The sequence below is a fragment of the Hylobates moloch genome, unplaced genomic scaffold (assembly GCF_009828535.3).
Source record: "Hylobates moloch isolate HMO894 unplaced genomic scaffold, HMol_V3 SCAFFOLD_45, whole genome shotgun sequence".
Classification (NCBI taxonomy): domain Eukaryota; kingdom Metazoa; phylum Chordata; class Mammalia; order Primates; family Hylobatidae; genus Hylobates; species Hylobates moloch.
Genome location: NW_026652320.1, coordinates 993774 through 1018175, shown reverse-complemented (window position 1 = coordinate 1018175; position 24402 = coordinate 993774). Strand labels below are relative to the sequence as shown.

The following is a 24402-nucleotide window of genomic DNA, read 5'->3' as shown; positions in this document are numbered from 1 at the left end:
AAGCCACATGGGATTGTCAGGGTGAGCAGCCACCTAAGCTGAAGAATTACTCTCCAGCTAAGAGCATCTGGGCAGGGTCAGAGCTCAGAAGCAGCACTGCTCCAATGGGCCAAAGAGTCATGTGAGAAGAGCTCACTGCAGAAGAGGAGCGAGCAGTTTAATCTTCCCAGACGGATCATGTTGGGAGATCTGTTGGCAGACGGCAGAGTATGCTCTTAGTAATTGCCAGGATTTCGCATTCCAGGGAGATAAAATCTCAGATTGCAGTTGTATAAAGGGACTCGGGGGCATACATCTGCCACAGGCCGGCTCCTGGCAGTGAAACCCAGGGGGTAAGGGAAGAGGGTAGTTCAGAGGTTAGAAGCCTGCTGTTTCCACCTCTATGAGGACAAGCCAAAGAGAAACATGGCCTTCGCGACAAGCGAAGGTGGGAGAGGAGAGAACATGTCCTGAATAGAGAAGGGCAGAGAGAGGAGAGGGCCCAGGGACACCTGGAATTCTGCTGTGGAGAACCATGGATGACCGAAAAGCATGGTTGCTATGGCAGGGTGTGTTAGGCAGCCCTTTCTTCTGCTGGGAGGACTTCAGCGCGCTGGAGCGTCCTTCCTTTTCTTTTCTATTTTTTTTTTGCGATGGAGTCTCTCTCTGTCATCCAGGCTGGAGTGCAATGCCACGATCTCGGCTCACTGCAACCTCCATCTCCTGGGTTCAACCGATTCTTCCACCTCAGCCCCCCGAGTAGCTGGGACTACCAGTGTGCGCCACCACGCCCAGCTGATTTTTGTATTTTTGTAGAGACGGGAGATTTCACCATGTTGGCCAGGCTGGTCTTGAACTCCTGACCTCAGGTGATCCGCCCACCTAGGCCTCCCAAAGTGCTGGGATTACAGGTGTGAGCCACCACGCCCAGCCCTGTCCTTCCTTTTCTTTGCTCCCCACCCCAACTCCTTCGTATCCCTGGAGACTTTGGGGCCAGGGAGATGTTAAATCAAACACAGCAGCATTTCTTATGGGTGACCCATTGTTCTACATCGGAGTTTCTTAGGGCTCTTATTCAACAACAGGCATCCTAGACCCCTTCCCAAGCCCACCATGAATCTGCAGGTAGGTCCAGGAATTCTGCAAATGTGTTTGGCTTCCCAGTGATTCTCTGGCATCTGACATTTGAAAGATACGACCACAGACAGAGAGATACATTGAGATTTTTGAGATTGTGATCTGTTAAAAGCTTTTCTTTGGGCAAACAACAAAAAAAAAGATGTTGCATCTACCACAGCACCTTGGACCGGCAGCACTGACATCACCTGGTAATTCACCTGCGCTGAAGCTTGAGAAGCCTGGGGCTAGTGTGGTGGTCCTCAGGCTCCAGAGGCAGGCAGCGTTAGCCACGGGCAGTGGGGAGACCCTGGTGTGGGATTCAAAGACCTGTGTGTGAATCCTTGTCCTGGCACCTGTGGCTGTGTAAAGTTGGGATAGTCACTTCACCTTTCTGAGCTTCTGTACTCCATCACTAGGGCCTAATAATACTCACTTCACATGATGAATGTGAGTGTTAAATTGTGAAACTGCCTGGTACAAGTGGGTGCTTAATGGATGTTAATAGGAGATTGAAACAGCAGTCACCTTTGCTGGGTTTCTCCTGCTTTGACTCTGATCGTCTTCAGAATGAGGCCTGAGTGGCGGGGCCCTGTGCTCCATGGGATGATGGTCTGGACCGTGTTCCAGACATTGGCCCACACTGCACTGTTTTCCCACCTGAACTTGATCATGATCAGCCCGCCGATATCCACATCCAGCGTGATGAGAAAGGAATACGTTTTATTACTAAGAATTCCTTTGCCCCTTGAATACACAAAGAAAATCAGACGCAATCAGTTTAGTTGTAACAGCAAAGTGACGGTCACACACATTCAAGATGTGTTGTGTTTCCCTGAATGACTTGGGATTTTTGCTGCATTTCCCAAACTAGTGTTCAACAGACTATTGATAGAGCTAGCAGTAGGTGTGCCAGGATAAAAAAGGGATTTCCACATAATAAAATTGCGAAAACTATACTATTTTCTGTGTTAACACATCAAAAAGGCTCTGAGAAGTCCCACTATAACAAATCTAGTTAACTTTCTCTAGCTTAGCTTCTAGGAAGAAGCCCCCGTGGAGACAGTGGGGCTTTGGCAATGGCATCTGGACAGTTTAGCTTTCTGTAGGTTTAACATAGTTTGCCTATGCCATGCACTCTCTCCCAAGTAATGCTCCTCCCTCCATATAAATAGAAACCTCTATTAAAACAGTGAGGCATAACAGTAATAGATAAACTACACATAAAAAGGATGCACCGATTTAGAGCAAGATTTAAATGCAGACTCTGAGGTATCATTATCAGCTTTACTCACTAATCTCCAAAACATTAAAATATCCCACCGTTGATAGAGCAGCAAGATGCCCTTTCCACTATTGAGAACCATCCCCTGGGAGAGATTTTTGGCAGTGCAGAGGCAGCAGTGGATTTAGGGTGAGGCAGATGGATGGGGGGGGTGGTCCCTTGTGTGGCTTGGCATAGCTCTTCCTGAGTATGCTGTGAAGAATTGTTTAGGAATCCCCCCACCCTGCCAGGTTGTGAGCATCCAGAGGCTAGGGTCTTCTGTGTCCTTAGGTAGGTGTTGGACAGAGCATCAACAAATGCTTGCTGAATGACTGAATCAGTGTGATGATCAGAGATCTAAAGCTGGGGGCAATTTTCAGGAAGCTCAGGACCATCCCTGGAGTGGGTGAGGGGCTAGTGTCACTTTCCAGGGAGAGTCCATGCTGAGGGCTGAGAGGTCAGAGAGGCTGGGGAGCCTCAGAGTGAGCAGGTGGGTAACAGGGTGAGGGACAGATGGGAAGGCTGGCAGAGCAGGCTGATTGAAATTGGAAATCTGTGCCAAGTCAAAAGATACCACTTGAATTTCTGGGTTATGAACTCACTGGAAAGGCTCTTGGGAACTCTTGGGAACACCTGCTCTGCCCCTCACCACTCGCCTCTGCACTGCACGCCCTGGTGGGGCCATCTCTGGCTTCCCTGTCTGCTCAGCCCACAGTGCATAACATTGAGCAGGTGGTGGGACCTGGAGAGGCTGAGGAGGGTCGTGAGGGTTTGGCCTTGGGTTGATGTCCTGTCTGACCAGCATGGCCATGTGGGATGGGCTGTGTTTACTAAAGGGGTTGTTTCTGAAGCACCAAATGTTTATTTATGTTCACAAAAAGAACCAAACACTAAGAGTTGATTTGCGGACCAAGAGTTTTCTGCTGTAGGTAAGAGCTGGCTCAGGTAGTATCTGGCACCTACCACAGTGCCCTGTATGTGACTGGTGCTCAAATGCTCAAGACCATGTAAACTAAAAATGAAATTCTAAGCCCCCCCAACCATCTGAATGGACCCCTCCTCTCAGCCAAGGGCATTCCAAAGTTAACCTCAAAAACGAGTTCAAGCCATGGTGGGAAGGGGAGGTGGGACATGCCTCGTTATACTCTCCTCCCTTTGGAATTCAGGCACAACTGACCAGCATTAACATTAAAACCCAGATTTTAAGACTGATGAAGCAGACTTTTTGTAGAAATAAGACACCAAATTCCAGCCTGACTCTAGTATAGCATCACATGACAGACAGCAGGCCCTGAAAGAAATTAAACTATTTTACCCTAAAATATATTTCTTTGACATATTTTGAAAGGGCCCTGAACAGCTGTCTCATGGGGGGAAAAATCTACATTCTGTAGAGAATTCCCTTCCCTATCCAGGTCTTTTCACTGATCTAGGAGAGAATTAACTAAGTCTGGCACCTTTTTAAGTCTGATAAGAAACATTTACAGTCAATTGTCTCTGAAGCCTGCTACCTGGAGGCTTCTTCTGCATAATAAGAACCTTGGTCTCCACAACCCCTTATCTTAATCCAGACACTCCCTTCTATTGATTCTAGATCTTTAGATAAACTCATTCAACCAATGCCAATCAGAAAATCTTTGAATGCACCCATGACCTGGAAGCTCCCCTGCACACCCAACCCCAAACCACTTTGAGTTGTCCTGCCTTTCTGGACCAAACCAGTGTACATCTTACAAGTACTGATTGATGTCTTATATCTTCCTATAATGTATAAAACCAAGCTGTAGCATGACCACCTTGGATACAGGTCACCAGAACCTCCTGAGGCTGTGTCACGGGAATGTCTTTAACCTTGGCAAAATAAACTTCTAAGTTGATTGAGACATGTCTCAGATACTTTTTGGTTTACATCTGGAATAAAGTAGTTGTAGCTGGCCTGACTCTTGAAAATTACAGAGTCCATTTATACACTGCAAGAAAAATAAGCGTGTCATCACCCTAGGGGGCTACACCTCCTACTCACAGAGTGATGGGAATTTTCTGCATTTTCTCTTTTGTTCCGAGTAGTGACATGGTAAAAGATGTTTGTATTGGCGTCTGAGTTTGGTTGATGAACTGGATCTTGAACTGGTAATGATAAACTGGAGAGAGGGAGAGAGAAAGAGAGAGATAATTTAAGCGGTGATTTTAAATTTAAGAATCTCTTATTTCTTAAAATTTAAACATGCAGAGGGAAGAGTTTGGATAGATAGAGATTAAAATGTTAACAACATCTTTTTTGCTCCTAAATGGTGGTTTATCTTCTTGTTTTTGCTTCTCTGTATTTCCTAAATGTCTATACAGGACTTATATTGTGCTTATAATGTAATAATGATAAATATTCACCAACAAAAGATGGCAGAATAGGAGTATAGGATATCTGGCATTCTCACTGAGTCCTAGATGCAAGTTCTGCTGTAATATTTTGTGTGTTTGGCGAGGGTCTCCTTTCATAAATCAAAGAATATATGCCTTTCAGGCATTTGACAAGGCAAGAGAGAACACATTGCCATTTTACACTATTGCCACTGTCTGATGGGGTGTGTTTCAGGGTGGGGCAGAGCCCCAGCTAAGAAATATATGCCCTAGTGACCAAATGTTTATATTCTGGGTAGTTCCTGGAAACTAGCTCTGTGAGGTTCAATGAGTGTATTTCCTAATGGAAATAAGATAACTCTAGATCTAGAACTTGGGCCTAAAAGCTTTCTGTTTTATCAAATGTCCGGAATGTCCTCCTACTGATGGGTTGGTTGGAAGAGGATAATTTATTTTATTCTTCTTTACCTAACACAGTCTACATTTAGTTATTGAAAGCAAATGGCTTACTATTAGACAGGCATTGTTAAATACATTACATCATTAAATATTAAATACATTTTTGCATTGTTGAATACATTGCATCATCTCATTTACTTATCACAACCCTATGATGGTAGGCATTGTTACTGTCACCCGCATTTTATAAATAAGAAAACTGGAGCTCAGATAGATGAAAGTGACTTGCTCAAGGTCAAATAGCAACATCTGTGCTCTTAGCCTCCCTCACCCTAGATGGTGTTGGCTTAGCTTGCATGGTGGCACAGCTGTGGAGCTGTTTTGAAAATTGTCCTACCTCATTCCAAAATGGCTGATTACTGCTTGCACTTCTTTCTCTTGTCTCCATATTCTCCCTAGTGGATTCCCCAGGGTTGGATACAGCATCCAGCTTCCAGACCAGGATTGGCTTTTGTTTTTGTTTTGGGTTTTTTTTTTTTTTTTTTTTTTTTTTTTTTTTTTTTTTTTTTTTTTTGAGACAGGGTCTCTCTCTGTCACTCAGGCTGGGGTGCAGTGCCACCTTGGCTCACTGCAGCCTTGACCTCCTGAGCTCTCTTGTCTCCATATTCTCTAAGTATCTACAGTGTTCTAGGCTCCAAGATTGCAAACAGGTTTAATATGGCATGTTAATTCCATTTGATTGATAGTAACTGCCTGGAGCCCTGTGTTGAGATGGATTCTGAGGCCATGTCCAGGCTTGTGGCAAGATGAGTGTCTGGTTTGGGCAAAGGATAAGGGATTTATGGAATGCTTGCTGTGTATTTGCCTTTCCTGTTTAGACAATGGTTAATCCATGAATCCTAACAGTGCCTTGCACACAGTAGGTGCTTAATAAACTTTTGTGGGATGAATGAACTGATGGTTTGCTTGGGGGTGACGTATCACAATGCACATTAACATCTGACAAGATGGAAATCACCTCTGAGGATTCAAGACCTGATTTTCAAGCTTTGTCATAGGAGAATTTTAAAAAATTAGATCATGGTAACTAGCCACTTGACCATCCATCCCTTGTACCCAGCATGTGGAAATGCATCTCTTCATCAATCAGTCTACTAACTCCTAAATGGTACTATTTCTACTGGAGGTTGGTAGCTATACAGCAAGCCCAGCAGAGGGTACTGCCAATGCTGTGTTGCTAACACGCCAGCTCCAGTGTCCTGGTATGCCTGTATTGCCAAGTTTCTAGATTACACAATCCTATCCTTGGCATAAACTAATCTTCCCATTTGGATTTTGTATTTAATTTGCTCATGTGAGTGGGGATATCTCTTGGGTTTACTAAAGGGGTTATCTCTGAAGCACCAAATGGTTATTTATGTTCACAACAAGAGCCAAATACTAAGAGTTGATTTATTGGCCAAGAGTTTTCTGCTTTAGATAAGAGCTAGCTCAGGTAGTATCTGGTACCTACTACAGTACCCTATACACCAGCAGTCCCCAACCTTTTGGGCATCAGGGATGGGTTTCATGGAAGACAGTTTTTCCATGGACCAGTGTGGGGGCAGGGGGGATGGCTTCGGGATGAAACTGTTCCACCTCAGATCATCAGGCATTAGATTCTTGTAAGGAGCACGCAACCTAGATCTCTAGAATGTGCAATTCACAATAGGGTTTGTGCTCCTATGAGGATCTTATGTTGCCACTGCTCTGACAGGAGGCGGAGCTCAGGAGGTAATGCTTGCTCGCCCACCACTCACCTCTGGCTGTGAGGCCCAGATCCTAATTGCCCATGGTCCGTGGCTCAGGGGTTGGGGACCCCTGCTGTAATACAAGAGATTGAGACCATCCTGGCCAACATGGTGAAACCCCATCTCTACTAAAAATACATAAATTAGCTGGGTGTGGTGGTGGGTGCCTGTAGTCCCAGCTACTCGGGAGGCTGAGGCAGGAGAATTGCTTGAACCCAGGAGGCGGAGGTTGCAGTGAGCTGATATTGCACCACTGCACTCCAGCCTGGTGACAGGGCAAGAGTCTGTCTCAAAAAAGAAAAAAAAAAAAAGAAAGAAAACAAAAGAAAAGAGCTATAGGTGCAAGTCCTGGGAAGGGTCCCTAAACTCTTGGGTGACACCACTGGAGAAAGGGACTTAGCCCGTCATCCCAGAAGCTTCTGGAGAGGTCTTACACTATTTGGGGGTTTGTCAAGGAAACTCTGTAACAAGTGAACAGTCTTGTAAGTCAAACTGAGACAAAAAGGAAAGTTATTTCCAAAGACAGTTTCCAAAGAAAGAACTTTCCAAAGAAAGTTCTTTCCAAAATGGGGGAGGGGGTAAGATGGGGGAGGACTGGCCTTGGGTTAACCTCCTTATGAGTAGTCAGAATACCTTCCAGAGAACTCAGGGAACACTCATAGTAACTGATCTTCAATTCAGTTTAATATGATATGTATTAAGTGGAAGTCTACTGTGTGTTCAGCCCAGTGCTAAATGCAATTAAAAGCATATAATGAGGCCGGGTGCAGTGGCTCACGCCTGTAATCCGAGCACTCTGGGAGGCCGAGGCGGGTGGATCACGAGGTCAACAGATTGAGACCATCCTGGCTAACATGGTGAAACCTCGTCTCTACTAAAAATACAAAAAGTTAGCTGGGTGTGGTGGCAGGCGCCTGTAGTCTCAGCTACTTGGGAGGCTGAGGCAGGAGAATGGTGTGAACCCGGGAGGTGGAGCTTGCAGTGAGCTGAGATAGCGCCACTGCACTCCAGCCTGGGTGGCAGAGCGAGACTCTGTCAAAAAAAAAAAAAAAAAAAAGCATATAATGGCAGTATGCATGATAATAACGTTGGCTAGTATCTATTTTGGTTTTTGCCAAGTGCTTTGCTTCTGTCATCTCACTTAACCCTCAAACAAATGATATGATTATTGTCTCATTTTAGAGGAGAGGAAACTGAAGCACAGAGAAGTTAAGTGACTTTTCTGGGATCACACAGCTAGTCAGTCGTATATGGCTGGGGCGTCAGCTCATGCAACCTGACTCCAGAACTTGAACTTTTACATGTTTATATCCAGGATCACTAGCTTTATATACTCTAAGGGAAAAGTTGAATTGTGGAAAGAGATTTCAGTTAAAAAATGTCCTAACGTTTGTTTAAAAATACACTGAAAACACCTGAAACATTCAGTAATAGAGGGATGGCTATGAACTAATAACAGCAATTATGATAACTACTATTTAGTGCTTCACTATGTCCCAGACATTGAGCTAATAGTTTCACATAATTATCTCATTTCTCTTTACAACAACTTTATAAGATGCCTACTTTATCTTCCCTCCCACATCATTTTACAAAGGAAGAAGCTGAGGCTCAGAAAAAGTTAAGTAACGTGTCATTGTCACGTGGCTAATAACTGACGAAGCTGCAATTAGAAGTTAGTCTGCTGATTCTCAGTTCATCGTCCCAAATATGTGATTTACTCTTATGAAGCCATTAAAAGCTATTTTTGGAATGATTTCAATGCTTATGAAAGAAGTGAAAAAGAAAACAAAAACAAAAAAACACAGGCTATGAAACTGTCTAGTATGAGACCAACTCTGCAAAACAGAATGTATAGAAGTAGGGGAATTCACAAAAATATTAACAGTGCTTATCTCTGGAGAGGGCAGAGTGGTCATTTTTATTCTCTTCCTTATGTTCTTCTGTAAGTTTCGCGTTTTCTGCAGTAAACATGTATTCTAATTGGAATCCTATTGGAAAAAGAAAGAGCTTTTACAAGTATTGAAAAAGAAAAAAAAGAGAACTAGAAGCTGCGGTCCTTTGTGGCTTCTGCCTTGTCTCATGGGCATCTGTGTCCATGTCTTATCTCCCCAAAGGCTGTCTCAGAACCACACTACTGCTTGTATCTCTACAAGGGCACAGCACACACTAGGCCTCCAAGGACTACTTCACAGGCTCTCTGAGTGAAGAACGACGTGGATATATAACTGCATTAAAGACACCAAGAATGATAAAATAGCTCCCGTTTGTTGAGATCCTACTATGCATCAAGCTACATACCAAGTGTTTTACATACATCATTTTTGTCCTCATAACAGGCTAAATAATGATGCCCTGCTGGGTAGTGCCCATCTGCTGCCTCTACCCCTGCTGTCCTCATCCACTCTGCCCTCCACTGCTCAGCTCTGAGCCCCAGGATGGGATCCCTTAGGCTGCATCTGCCGGGCTCCGTTGTCAATTGGTTTCTGGTTGGGTGTGACCACTGGAGGCAGAGGCACTAGCAGGAGATCAGGGCGGAGGAGAGAGAGGCAGGGGCATTTTCCCTCTGCTCTCGTGTGCTCTGGAGCCTGACTGTGCAGCCACTGCACTCCCACGATTATCAGCAGCCCCTCCTCCCCGGCTGCGGTTCTCCCACGGCTAGTCCCTTCCCCGGCTCCATCCATCCTGCTGTTAGAGGCGGGGAGCAGCCTCAGTCCTTGTTGGTTTCCTTACCACTGCCCACCCTGTTGTAAGGAGTCCCACTTGCTTTCTTCAACTGATCCAGGCCAGTGGAGTCCTGTTTTCTGTTGAGACCAAGACTGACACAGTGTTAATTATCCTGGTGAATATAAATAAGGAAGTGGAGGTTTGGAGACTTCTAGTTATCCAGATAGTTCAGTGGAGCAGGATTCAAAGCCAGGTGTGTCTAATTCCAAAAGACCCTTCTTTCTACATTGTCTGCTGTTTTGGTTCTGCAAGCTGAGTCTGTCCCTTGAAAGCAAATGGCCAACAGCCCCTGAAGAAAAGTTGTGGTTCAACACCTGCTTCCAATGAAGCCACCAAGACAAACTGCCTGCCGGCTCTGACCCCTTGACATCCATCCTGGGCTATGGCTGCCACAAAGGACGCTCTCCTGTCCCCTAAACGTCTGGCCCCTGAGCCGGGGAAAATGTTTCATGCCCTTGTCTTGGAGATACAGTTTTTCTTCCCTTTTTCTTAAATCGTGAGTAGGAGGAGATTGATTTCTGCATTTGAGATGCTATGGTTCCACGATTTTAGGAGAAGGTGCTTGTGTAAAACCCAAGAGTCAGCTTTAGAGGATGCAAAGTCCCCTTTAGCTTGCACATCCTATGAATGAGAATTGCCTATTTCTACAACATGTGCCCCTAGAGTAGCACCTCTGCAGGAGGATGGAACCTGCCAAGGTGTGTGGGCTGTGAAGAGCCAAGCCAGCATGCTTTCTGAGGCTCACGAGGGAATGGGCTGTGGACGGAACCTGCACTGATGGCTGAGGCACCCTTGAGTTTGCAGGAGCACTCCTGAGAAACTCCATGTCTGCACGGGGAATCTTGCATGACTGCCCTTTTTTGGAGAAATCTTTAAATGAAATTAACTTTAAATATAAATGAGTCTTTCATGCTGAGAACTAGTTCCTGCTGAGAACTAGTTCCTCCTCCTCCTCCTTCTTCTTCTTCCTCCTCCTCTTTTTTAGAGATGAGGTCTCTATGTTGCTCAGGCTGGTCTCAAAATCCTGGGCTCACACAATCCTCCTGCCTTGGCCTCCCAAAGTGTTGGGATTACAGGTGTGAGCCACCACACCCAGTCCTAATTATTTACTCTTATTTGGATTTTGTTAAGTGTTTTTCTATAAAAAAAAAAAAGAAAGAAAGAAAAGAAAAGACAATTTGCCTATCATTCTACCCTGCCACCCCCAGCACAATGATGCTATTACAAAGATTAAGGAAAAAAGTGTGAGTGATTTTGCCCACTTTACTTTATGACATGTTTAATAAGGACATTAAAAAATGATTTGGGGAAAATGCTTTTGATCCTGTGACTGCAAAGAGACAAGTACAACATACTCCCAAGTTCTGGCAGGAGAAATTATTTCAGGTCTTAAAGATGAAAGGCATGAAATAGTCCATTGACCTCGAATGTGATCAGGGAAACTCCATTTAGAGCAGAAATCTGAGGCCTCCGGAGAGTCTCCTCACTAGGAAATATCCTGGATTGTAACCCTGTGTGGACCCTGCTGGTGCCATTTAAAAAAGAAAAAACTTATATTTCTTTTCACAAGATCGGGTCATTGAATTTATGAAAAGAGAATATGTTTCTTTCTATTTTTTGCCTCCCAGAAACAATGATTCTGAATCATTAGATGTTGGCTCTGGGAGATATTATGGCTCTCTTTGCAAACATCAAAGAGGGCTTTTTTTTTTTTTCTCCCTCAGTGTATGGATTTATCTCACGGAGATGGTAGGAATGAGACCTCTTGTGTTTTCTCCAAGCCCAGAGGGCTGCCTCTAAGTCAGAGGGAAGCTGAAGATCATAGGATTGAGGGGCCCAGGATGGTGTTGTCCAGGGTGTTGCTGCGCAAAGAAGGCAGCCAGTGCCAGCAAGGCTGAATGAAAGTGAATTAACTCAGAGCAGGCGCAAGTGAAGAAGAAAAAGGGAAAGTGATTGTGTAAGCTTTTGTATGTAATACCTGTATGTGTATGTATTTTCGTGGCCACATTTGGGTTTAACAGTATAGTCCCATTTAAGTGATGCCCTGATGTCACGAGACTGGATGCTTGCCCCTTTCTTTTTAAAATTAAATTGAATTTTTTTGAAATGGGGTCTCACTCTGTCACCCAGGCTAGAGTGCAGTGGCACCATCATGGCGCACTGCAACCTTGACCTTCTAGGCTCAAGCAACCCTCCTGCAGCCTCCTAAGTAGCTGGGACTACAGACATGCACCACTCTACCTGGCTAATTTTTAATTCTTTTTTAAAGATGGCATCTTGCTTTGTTGCCCAAGGTGGTCTGGAATGCCTGGGCTCAAGAGATCCTCCCACCTTGGCCTCCCAGAGTGTTGGGACTTCAGGAGTGAGCCACTGTGCCTGGCCAATGCCTGCCCCTTCTGTGGGGGTCTGTTGCTGCCTGTGAGCGGTGGAGATGGGGGAGTGTGTATGTGTGGCCAGGACTGTTGTGCTGACTGGTGTCCTGTTGCCAGCTCTTTGTGCTGTGGGTGGAATAAGGGCCCTCAATGGATAGACAGAGCCCAGGGTTTGAGTCCTCTCTGATGCCTGCTACCTTGTCATCTTGAGACCACATAGCCTTTCTGGGGCTCGATTTCCTCATCTGTGAATGCAGATAAAAAACTTTCTTGTAGTGTCGCTGTAAGAATGTGATAAGATGGCGATGAAAAAATGCCTGCCTTCCAGAAGGTGTTAATCAGGTGTTGTCTACTTCCTTCCTCCACATTGAACTGACTGGGGCAGGTTTTGAGACCCACCTGCAGGTCCCGTGCTAGTAGTTCATCCCCATGTCTGTTCACACCTCTTCCTTGGTGCCCACATAGGTTTTGTCATTAGGTCAAGGTCACATAAGTGGTTGGCAGCAAGGCCAAGATTCTTGACACTCCTCATCCCAACCCCAAGCCTGTGCTGTCTACGACACCCCTACTTCTTCTGGAACTCTCCCTGAAGTCAGTGGAAACCTTCCAAAGAAGTAGCTGAGAAAAGCCAAAAACAGACCGACTGCCCGAGTCACAGCTTGGCTCGTCATCTCACCGACCAGCAAGAAAGGGTGCCCTCATGGCTGCAGCGAGCAACAGAAGCAAGTGCCCCTCACCCCCGACCCAGGGAGCCTGGAGTGCTGGGCCACAGGGGGGAGGGGGGCGGGGGAAGGGCAGCACGGGGAGGGCAGGAGAAGAGTGGAGGAGATATATGGAAGAGGGAGTGTGGAAGGAGGGCAGAGAGGAGGAGGCGGGACACGTAGCTGGAATGCCGCAGGAGGGAGAGGCACTCAGTCGAGGGCCTTGGTCCTATGCCGAGGCCAAGTGCAGTAAAAGGAGCAAAGGCTGGGATTCAATGCAGTGCTTCCTGCTCACAAATTGTGTGACTTTGCCCTGAAATCGTGTCTCTCTCTCTCTCTCTCTGTGTGTGTGTGTGTGTGTCTGTCTGTCTGTCTCGGGCTTGCTGTGAGGATCAAATGGGAAATGAGCTAACGTGTACAACACATCCAGCCCAGTGCCTGGGCAGAGTGCCCTCCCAGGGCCCCTTCCCTCCTCTCCACCCGGTTACCTCATCTGACTGCTTTAAGGATGAAATGAGATGAGGCACTGGCAAAACAGGATTTACTCCGTACGGATCCGTTTCCCTCCCCCTCCGTGAAAAACAGGCTCCCAAACTGGTAAAGGTTCCTTGTGAGAGAGTGAGAATGGAAGTGGGCGATAAATTGCCTCGTTTCACTCGGTGACTGTTTCCCAATTCTCTCTTGCTACTGCTGTACTCTCGCAGTGTTTATCCGAGTTCTGGTGTACGGTTGTAGAAAATAGATCCTTTGATGGTTTTGTCGAAATATCTTGGGAGCCAGAGGAATTCAGGCCAAGTTAGTCATCCTTTGTGAAACTACAATCAGGAGGCGATGTTTATCTTGCCCAACCAGACCCTGCACTGAAATATATAGTACAATTAGATGTTTTTGAAAAATAGAGATTGTGGTTTCTCTGTAGGCCGGGGTTGGGCAAGTCTGCTCTTTTAAGAGTGTAATATGTATTCATCAAAATGCTGGAGGTGGCTGGTGAAATAGGCTTTGGGGGCCCAAGTCAGTTATGATCACGGTTGTGATGGGCGGGGAGTGGTGTAGCTGTGGTGTAGCTGTGGTGGCCTAGATTAAAATCTTCATCCCAGCACCACCAATAGAACTCTCCGCAGCGATGGAAATGTTTTATTTCTGTGCTCTCTCATGCAGCAGCCACGTATTTGAGCACTTGAAAGGTGGCTTGTGTGACTGACAAACTGAATTTTTGGTTCCATTTAATTTAAAGTAACTTAGATTTGGATTTAAATAGCCACATATGGTTTGTGGCTACCATATCGGACAACATAACATTATATAGATAGCAGTATCCCATGAGCAGCTACTTCTAACAGGCGAGTCTCCCAAGGGTGCACTTTCCAGCCATGCCCAGGGTGGCTTGATGTGACCACAGAGATATTACTCTTCATTAGCAAGTGAAACTGGGTTGAGCGGGTGAGGACTTTGCTCGCTGGAGGGGCTGAAGCAGAACTGGGGAGAATTTGTAGGGGAGCATAAAAGCAGAGGTTGTGGGCTGGGCGAGGTAGCTCACACCTGTAATTTCAGCACTTTGGGAGGCTGAGGTGGGTGGATCACCTGAAGTCAGGAGTTCGAGACCAGCCTGGCTAACATGGCAAAACCCTTTCTCTACTAAAAATAAACAAAAATTAGCTGGGTGTGGTGGTGCACGCCGGTAATCCCAGCTACTTAGGAGGCTAAGGCAGGAGAATCACTTGAACCCTGGAGGTGGAGGTTGCAGTGAGCCAAGATCACGTCACTGCACTCCAGCCTGGGCGATGGAGTGAGACTCGGTCTCAAAAAAAAAAAAAAAAAAAAGTAAGAAAGAAAATGAGAGGGTGTGGTACAAGCCACAGCTCAGCACTGGAACCTCCATCCAGGCTGGGGCTTTCGGTTCCTGACCAGTTTCAGTCAGTCCTGCTTTTAACCTCCTCCTCACTGGATGTCCCAGGAGCAAGATAAGTAGTCAGTAATAAAGAGACACAAATGTGGTCTCCAAGGGACTCATCATGGGTTAGTCTCCACCGAGTCCCCTGAGGGTAGGAGTGTTTGAAGAATACACGGATGGATGAGTACGTTGGTTTTGGTAGCTGGTGGGTGAGATATTGATGCCCTAATGCAATTCTTTGGTCTTCTTTAATAAGAAAGGGATCCTTGTGAGTTCACACCAGCAGTGTATGGTGGTCGGGCACTGGGGCCGTTGGCAAATGGGAGAAGCTCGGCCTGGCTCATGCCTACTGCTCTTGTTTCCCCTTCTTCCTTCTCTTGATGCTTCCCTTCCCCATCTCCAAGCCCCCAGTCGATGTCCTAGGGCTGGGCCAAATCCCTTATTTCAGATGAAGTGCCCAGTTTAGCCCTGGAAGATGAAAAATGACCTCTTTTCTTCCCAGGTGATTTCAAGGAGAAAGCAATCCCCCCACCCTTCTCTTCCATACCCCTCTCACCCCCACAAGCAGACCAGCGGCAGGTTATGGAGGTAAAAATCACTCCGCTCACTCTTTGGAGGCCCTAGGTCTAAATGCCGGGTCTGCCAAGAGCTTTTTGTCTCTGGACAAATAACTTTCCCTGCCTAGGCCTTGGTTTCCCCATCTGAAAAACGGCAGGGTTGAACTGCTCCTCATGATGCAAACATTCCATGATTAAAATAGATCCAATGAAATGTGATTATCTAAGAGGCTTAATCACTCCAGGCGGCATTGCCATTTAAAAGAGGAGCTGGTTCACCCAGATGAGTCTCTAATTGGCAGCCTGCTGCGGAGGAGCTCCCCGAAGCAGGAGGACTTCCAAATTCCCTCACCTGCGTGCTGCCGTCTCCTCCAGCCCTAAGAGACAGCCAGTGGAGGGACCCTTTGGCCCGAAAGATCCTGCCCTCACACCAGCTACTCTTCAGATGCTATACGCACCCACAAGAAATTTCTGTCATTCCTAGACCTGCTTGACTCACGGGAGGGAAACCTAGCTGGAAAGCAAAAGTTCCGATACACAGAGAAATCCTGTGCCTCAAAAATAAGCTGCCTGGGAGTTTGAACTCACAACTGAGAGTCAGGTGGCCCTGTTCCAGGTCTCCTTACAGCCGCACAGCTGTGGGCACCCCACGCGAGTTTTGCTTTCCTCCTCTTTAGAATGGGGTAATAACCAGCCCTGCCATCCTCGCCTGGCTGTTGTGAGAACCACAAGGAGTTGATGGCTGCGTCGAATGTTTTGTGTAAAATGCTCTCTAAAAGCAAAGTGGTGGCGACGGCCTGCTCACATTCTCCAGATACAAATATCTGCATGGTAATAGGCAAACAGCACATCAGATTTCTTCTCCCAGCACTGGAGAGGCTGTGTGATGAAACAGTGAGATGCTAAATCACTCCCGAGCTGTTTTAAGGATTAGGCAGAAATGTTAATGGCAACAGATGTCGGCTTGTTCCCTCCAGGAAGATTTAGGTTTCAGTGGAGTATTTCTCTGCTGGCCTCAGCCTAAGACATGGCCACAGCCCTGTCTACAATCTTCCATTCAATCCAGAGAGCTGCTGGGCCCACTTTCTGCCCTGAGGTTAAAAATCTGGCTGGGAAACATTGGAAGCTGAATCTTGTCTTGGGAGTGCCGCAGGGTGAATATCATATCCTATCAGATCAGCTGATTCAAATCTTAGAAGAAATGAAATGCAGTCTAGAATCCAGTTTTTTCACGGGGGCCGTGAACAGAGATGAAATAACTGGGTTCTAGGCTGTGTTTAGAGATGCCTCAAGTCCCTGTACAGTGAGATCTGGGTGGCCCAGGTAAACTGCGTATGGCCTTACAGATCTAACATTCTAGGGGAGCATGAAAATGGATAGAGAGGCCAACCCAAGGATCGTTTCAGAAATGATCGAGGTTTCTCCTCCTAGCCCTTGGCAGCAAGGTGGCCACACTCTTGGGACAGGAGAAAGGCTGTGTCAACGTTGCTGTTTGAGCCTGCACAGTTTCAGAAACACTGCAACAGCAGAGCTGAAGCACCTCCAGGAAAGGAGCCAAGGGGACTTCTGAGCCCTTTGGACAGGGGACCGCATCCTGCCCCTCTGAAGGTTCCCTGGCTCCACACTCACCTTTGAAGGGAGACTGGGCTCGCGTCACGAGGAAGAGCCTCTTGCTCTTGCTCCGCGGCTCCTGGCGGACGTGGTACCCCAGCGTGTTGCAGCGGCCCTTCTTGCAGCTCAGGCACAGGCCCTGGCTGAAGCTGTTCATGTCACCACACAGGTAGGCCATGCTCTGCGTGCCGGCGTGCAGCAAGGAGTCGATGAAAAGGTGCACCGATCGCTCATGGGAGCATTTTATGGTCTGGGTGATGGCTGGAACACAGGGCAAGAAGGACGTTATCACCCCTTAACCCAAAGCAGCCTCAACTCAGAGGATCACCTTGGTTCTCAGCCCACAGGGGATTAGCAGTAACACACAGAACAGGCAAGGGTGGGCTTGTCAAGGCAGACCCCTTGACAACAGCAGGATGCGACAACTGACCGAAACTAAGGGAAGTAGGCCCTCTGAGTCACGTAGCGTCAGGCAAAACCCCAGGCACTGCCGGGATCCTGAGAGCACTCCTCTATGACAGCGTGTTACAGTAGGCAGTTTAATAGGCACCCAAGTCACTAAGGAAAGATCCAATTTATTAAGAGAGCAGGTTAGTGTAATTTATTATAGAAATATTTCTATCTTAAATGAGATAATTTAAAAGGCCCAGGTGCTGATGCCTGGAGGGTGGGTTTTGTGGAACAGGCTTGCGTGGGACACCCCTTCTCTTAATATAACTAGATACACGAGACAATCCCGTGGCATTCTGATGGTCTGGAGAACGCTAAGGCCTCTCGACAACGTCTACCTTGTGTCCCAAAGCAGACATTGCATCCCTTAGGTAGCAGGCCTGTGAACCAGCACAAGAATTGGATTTGGAAGGACATTGCCCAGTAACCAGGTCTGGACAGGCCTCACCTCCAAAACAAGCTTATGAGGTTGATCTACTAAGGATTTGACCTTTTTTTTTTTTTTTTTAACTCTCCAAATTTTAACCTAATCTGTAGTAAATAATTCTCAAGGGATGTTGAGGGACCACCACAAGATATGTGAAACACTTGCTGTAAAGGGACAGCACAGGTGACTTTGCCAAAAGCTATTTCTCCAGGTGTCTGGAGGCTAAATGCCAAGATTAGTCATTACAGCCTTGGATGCTAGCGGCTGCATTCCTTGGGCACCTACTAGGAAGCTGTGTATGCTGCGTGCCCTCCGCTCCTCCACTGCCTGCATCTTCACTGCAGCTCCTTGAGGCAGCTGTTATCGGCTAGAAAACTGAGCTTCCAAGACATCCACTAACTCACCCAAGCTCATCCACCCAGGAGGTAGTGAAGGTGAAACTACAGTTATCCAGTGAGCCCCTGTGCAGCTGTGGCTGGGAGAACTACCCCAGGAACCCTTTCAAACACAGGGGTGAAGACGACTGAGAAAAACCAGCCCAAGCTTGCGCAAGCTAAATACCTACATTTGGTTCCATCGCTTTGAAGTTTAGCACAAAAGAGCAAATGGTAATGATTGGTCAGGAATGATTTACCAGGCAAATAAAGCCCATACACCATCCTGATGGACTGTACTGAGCTTTGTGGGGGTGAAGTTTGGGATGAGGGCTGGATGGTCAGCTGGGAACTGCTGGTGGCTGGAGGGGAGGTGATGGGGTGGGGGAGGTGGGAGGGATGTAAGCAATGATAAGGGCAAGTTCCCAGAAGGCTCTCTCAGGCCTGGGCGGTGGAAGGCTGGGAGTCCAGCCAAAATGAGATGATGTGGAGTGTGAAGGTCATTCTGATATTGGAGAGGCAAGGATGGTGTCATCACAAGAGAATGTGTTCTCAGCTGAGTGTTGGATGATCAGAGTGAGGTGGCTTGTGGGGGTGGAGGGCTCTAGTTGGCTTGGAGTGATTGGCATGTCTTAATCAGGGTGATATTTTATAATAGCAAGAAATTTGGAATGCCCGTGGAATGTGCCGCTTCTGCTGACATTTTTGTTCTTTAATCCTGTGCATATTATCAATGTGCATGTTAATATTTCAGTTTTAGGACTTGAGAGAGAAGTGGGATCACAACCCAGATAACAGCACATTCTGTGTCTGCCCTGAGGTAAAGGGCATAACGAGGACATATTTGAAGCTGAATTTCCCATTGGGAGAGTCTGAGTAATTTCCCCAATTAAACTGATGGGGTGGGATGACGAGTGAGAACTTCATCAAGAAGCCACAACCTATTAAGTGGATCCTCATGTGGTTCAGAATAGAGGCAGTCCCTGAAATCAGGAAACTTCCAGAGAAGGAGGAATAACCACAGGCATCCGGACTCAACTCTCAGAAGAGCTCGTACCCTAGGAGAGGCTTTGCCTGGGCACACGGGGCTGGGGTGAGAAGTGGGGGTTCCTGTTGGTGCCCTCTGCTCATCCTCAGGGCATGGCCTTGGCCTGTTGCCAGGAGTGGCCTGCTGGGGGACGGGCACCCTTGCCCACTCCTGTATTCCTTCTCTCTGCGTGGGCTTGGTGACCATACACCCTGGGCCCCTATCCTTGCTGAACTCTTCCCTGAGTCCCGTATGTTGGTAGATTCCGCTGAATTCCAGAGGCCACATTGAAATGTAGGCTGGTACTCCCGGCCCATGACTTCATTCTCACCATTGAAGCCGTGCTGGGCAATATGTCTGTAGAGCTCTAGGAAGTGGCAGCCAGGCTGGAAGGAGCCCCCGTTGGGATAGAAGTCATAGTGTCCTATGGGCTGTTTGATGCCCACGCTCAGGCCCATGTGCTCCCGGGTAAAGGTATGAATGGCATCCACAAAATTGGCGTCATCTGGAGAAAGACGATTGCTGGGGGAACTTCCCTCAAACAAAGGGCCCGCGGCATCCAGCCCTAATTAGAAAGCAGGGGTAAGGGTTAGGTGGGAGCAAGGAGAGGGGAAGAGAAATGTGCTTTTTAGCTTTTGGATATTATTACACATTAATGAACTAGCAGCAAGAAGAAACACCTAGGGCATAATCCTTCTCTAGAAAACCTCACCGTAACCTTTTCTCAGTAAAACCACAGTAATTCATGGTGCTAACAATGACACACAGGCTGGGCATTAGCTAGGGGGGAAAGAGGTTTGCAGAAACTATCCAGTGGTAGACACAAGGTTCTGACGCCTGAGGCCAGGAGGCCGGGCAACATAGTGAAACCCCAACTCTAAAAAAAAAAGAATACAAAAATTAGCTGGGTATGGTGGCATGTGCCTGTAGTTTCAGCTACTCAGGAGGCTGTGGCAGGAGGATTACTTGAGCCCAGGAGTTTGAGGTTGCAGTGAACCATGATTGCACCACTGTGACCCAGTCTAGGCGACAGAGGGAGATCGTATCTCAAACAGAAAAAAAAAGGAATAAGGTTATGAGGGAATGCTTGATTTACTTAAGCAAATCAATTTTGAGTACCTCTCAAGCTACTTTCAAGACCATCTGTTTGCATACAAAAAAAGCCAATATGCTCATTATAAGTAGTTCCAACCTACCTATCAAAGAATGAAATTTATTTGCTTGTATGTGGTCAATAATTTCCCTAAACAAGCTGATTTTTCTCCTACGATGTCATTTCATTAGAATGTCCAGAACAGCCGCGGGACACCACTGTATGGGGTGAACATGTATGCAAGTAGGGGAGCTCAAAGCTCTGGACCTCAAGTGGCAGATAACTGTGCATGAAGCAAGGTGGCAGCTCCTGGCTGACTGTGGTTGGGGAGTATTTATGCGCTCAAAGTTTTTTCCCTGTCTTTCTTCCTCTGCCTTCTCTGTAGGACCCTCTGGTGTCCCACCCCAGCCCTGGTTTCCTTCCCTACTGGGGGGCGAAGGAATTGAGAGTGGGCCATGAGATCACCCGTTCTCCAGGCCTACCCACAGTGACAAATGAAAAATGTCCTTGGCCGGGCACGGTAGCTCATGCCTGGTAATCCCAGCACTTTGGGAGGCTGAGTCTGGCAGATCACCTGAGGTCAGGAGTTCGAGACCAACCTGGCCAACATGGCAAAACCCCGTTTCTACTAAAAATACAAAAATTAGCCGGGTGTGGTGGTGGGCACCTGTAGTCCCAGCTACTTGGGAAGCTGAGGTAAGAGAATCACTTGAACCAGGGAGGTGGAGGCTGCAGTGAGCCAAGATCATGCCACTGCACTGTAGCCTGGGCAACAGAATGAGACTCTATCTCAGAAAAAAAAAAAAAAAAAAGGGAAAAAGAAAAATGTCCTGATATGATTTCTATTCCTTTCTTCATCAGGCTGATGACAAGATGGCAAGAGGGTGTTCAGCCTTCCTGCTGTCTCTGAGGTGGGTGGGCCCGGCCTAATGTGACCCACAGCACCAGTCGGATGGAGAGGGTTCTGGGCCTCGGGCCTGAGGCTGCCTTGCTGGGTGCGGACTCTGACCCCTGGCCCTACTTCTTCGGTGGGAGGGCTGCTCATCCCCAGGCTAATGTGGGTTAAATCCATGGGGGCCACACGCCGGTCTGTGACCAGGCTTCCCCAGTCACCAGCAAGATGAACAAAAAAGCATGAGGAAATGAGCTGTCATAATCACAAATGTATTCCGTTTAAATGTCTGCCATTATCCCCATCCTTTCTTATGTTAAAAGAAATTCTTTTATAAATGAATGGTGATAGTAGATAGTAGTTGTTTGTAAAAATGTCCTCATGGCCGGCCGTGGTGGCTCACATCTGTAATCCCAGCACTCTGGGGGGCCGAGATGGTGGATCACCTGAGGTTAGGAGTTCGAGACCAGCCTGACCAACATGGTGAAACCCTGTCTCTACTAAAAATACAAAAAAATTAGCCAGGTGTGGCTTAGCTACTGGGGAGGCTAAGGCAGGAGAATCGCTTGAACCCGGGAGGCAGAGGTTGAGGCGAGCCAAGATCGCGCCATTGCACTCCAGCCTGGGCAACAAGAGTGAAACTCTGTCTCAAAAAAAAAAAAAAAAAAGGCCTCACTTGATAAAATATAAAATCGCAACAACTCTGTTATTCATCTAAAATGCTCTTTGTTTTGGCCTGTGAAATATTGTTTGAGCCTGCTAGGTCTTGAAGGATGAGTAGGAGTTTGAGTGGGTGAGTGGTGGGCAAAGCAAACAGTGCATGCAAAGGCCCAGAGGCACAAGAGGCCATGGTATGTTCGTGAAGTAGAGAAAAACCTTGTGCTGTTGAAGCCTAGAGCTATGGGAAGGGATCAGCAGGAGGAGAGGCTGGGGCGCTCTGGGGCTTCCACACTGAGAAAGGCCTTGCCTGTGCCTCCTGGGTTTTATACCTGTGGTATTAGTGGGCCTCAGACTTGGACTGGGGAACAATCTGACCAGCTGTGTGTTTTTGGATCCTAATCCCTGGCAGTGTGAAGGGTGGGGTTGGTGTCACGGAAGCCTGGGAGGAAGGCCTTCGTTGCACATGTGCAGACCTTCCTGGATATCTTGGGCAATTTCTGAGTGGGTATGGAGTTTGGGGTGAAGTTTTTGATGCAGAGCTCCCTCCCTCAACCCAAATGTGTCCCAGAATAAAACATAGACGTTTCACAAATGTGGAAATGGAGGCACTAACGTGGCTGATGAATTACAGCAAATTAAGGCTGTGATTCTTCACTCCATAACTCGCCCAAATTGGACTTTGTAAATTATAGATTAAAAAATAAGACTCTTTCTTGCTAGAAAAGTCCGTCTTTTAGTCCCATTTGGCACACCAACATGAGGCATTCGTTTGAGGGCAGGCAATAGGAATCGAGGCTGTAATTTGCTCTGAATTCTCTGCAACAGCAATCCATGACATTGGTCATGTTTGAGAGAATGTTACAAGCCTCTCATGAGCTCTGATCCCTCACAATAAGAGTGGGGGTGTTTTAATGATGAGCCTGTTGGAAAAGCAGGTCCTCATTGGACACCCCCATGCAGTGGAGATCAGTGTGTGAGTTATTAGGCATGGTTACCTGTGATTCTCCCAATCTTGCGCGTTCCGCCGATGGAACTGCCGGCAAATCCTGATACGTGTGCACCCAGGCTGTACCCAATTAGGTGAACGTGGCTTCGAGAGAATTGAACAGATTCCTGGAAGACAGCAGCGGGATGGGGGCAGGAGAAGAGCTGCCTGGATGAAAGCCTTTTGTGGTCCAGTGTGTTGCGGCCCCCACCCTGTTCTTCGTGCCTGCTCAGAAATGAGGTGCCTTATTCACACTCCAAACTGAAACTAGTCTCTCACCTGGCTGACTCTCCTGGGACTCAGGTACCCGTGACCTCACCTGGTAGCTGCGGCCTCCCGCCTGCCTGTCTTCCCCTGGACACTAATGCCCTACAGAAGTGATCCCACTCATTTGTGTGGGGGCTTGGTAGCTTACAGAGTCTGTTTGTATCCCTTAGCATGTCCAAGGGGGTGAGCATAAGACAAATAGTGGATGAGGAGAGGGGAGAAGGTGGTTCTGTGAAACAGGGGTTCAACGGAGGCGTCTGAGAGAGCCTTGGGGTCTGGTGTCAGTCCTGTGCCTTCTCATTCCTGTGAGCTAAGCATTAGTGCTTCTCCTGCCTGGGCTGCTGTTGGAGACCAGCTTAATTCATTCACTCTCAGAGGAAGGGAAAGGAGGGAAGGGAGGTGAAGGAAGGACGGGGCAGGTCCGTACCTCCAGCCACCGGAGAAGAGCCGCGACCTCCTTGCCCACAAGGCGGGTGTTGCGGACGGCGATGGTGTAGTGGTCGTGGGCCAGGGTGATCCAGTCCACCAGCCCCACGTTCACTGGCTGGGCCGGCTGAGACTTCAGCGCAGCCACCATCTGCCAGATCCAGTTTTCTAGTATGCCATCCACCTGAGGAGGGGACAGAGGGAGGGTCGCACTCGTTTCCTTTCTCCCCGCTCACCCTTCGGAATTCCTTCTCCAGCTCTTGGATAATGCTGGATCCTTCCCCGCAGGAGGAAGGGCTTGCTACGACGGTTCTCAGCAATGCACAGTTGACATTTTGGGCCAGAGAATTCCTTGTTGTGGGGGCTGTCCTGTGCATTGTACGATGTTTAGCAGTGTTCCTGGCCTTCACTAACCAGATGCCAGCAACACCCACCCACTGCCTCAGGTTTTGAAAACCAAAAATGTCTCCAGATTTTTCCATACATTCCCCCCCGCCCCCTGCCGAGAACAATTATCTTACTGTTTTTCCTCTTAGGGACTTTCTAAACCTTAAAACAGTAGAGAAATACGTGTAAATCAGGTCCTGGAAGCTGACCTGTCCCTTAGGGCCATTTGTACACCTCCTTCTGCGTGCGGCTGCCCCACCTCACTCCTAAACCCACAGCGCTGGCTCTGCCCTGCAGACTGCGTTATGCTGGACTTAGCGGGATGGGCACTGGGAGCCTGACATAGTAGGAGGTACAAAATGTTTACAGAGAATTGTTCTGTGTGTGTGCCTTGTTTGAGAACCAATTTGCAGGGCACTCCTAATGGATTTACAGAGCAAAGACCCTTGCACTGGGCCTTAAAGGATCAGTAGGAGTCCACTAAGATGAATATGGGTGGGGGCTGGGCACGGTGACTCATGCTTGTCATCCTAGCACTTTGGGAGGCCAAGGCAGGGGGATTGCTTGAGCCTAGGAGTTTGAGACCAGCCTGGGGAACATGGCGAAACCCCAACTCTACAAAAAATACAAAAGTTAGCCAGGTATGGTGGTG

The 24402-nt window shown here is 47.5% G+C and overlaps 1 protein-coding gene across 1 annotated transcript in view; it reads right to left on the bottom strand.

Annotated features, from left to right (window-relative positions):
• Positions 1 to 24402, bottom strand: part of LOC116463624 (hepatic triacylglycerol lipase) — a 134014-nt gene that overhangs the window by 4347 nt on the left and 105265 nt on the right. Inside the window, exons 3-8 of the mRNA XM_032146804.2 lie at positions 23365 to 23547; positions 22681 to 22798; positions 19372 to 19605; positions 16781 to 17023; positions 4383 to 4500; positions 1624 to 1842 (exon numbers count right to left, since the gene is read on the bottom strand). Coding sequence (XP_032002695.1) covers positions 1624 to 1842; positions 4383 to 4500; positions 16781 to 17023; positions 19372 to 19605; positions 22681 to 22798; positions 23365 to 23547 — 1115 coding nt within the window. The remainder of the gene's footprint in view (positions 1 to 1623; positions 1843 to 4382; positions 4501 to 16780; positions 17024 to 19371; positions 19606 to 22680; positions 22799 to 23364; positions 23548 to 24402) is intronic.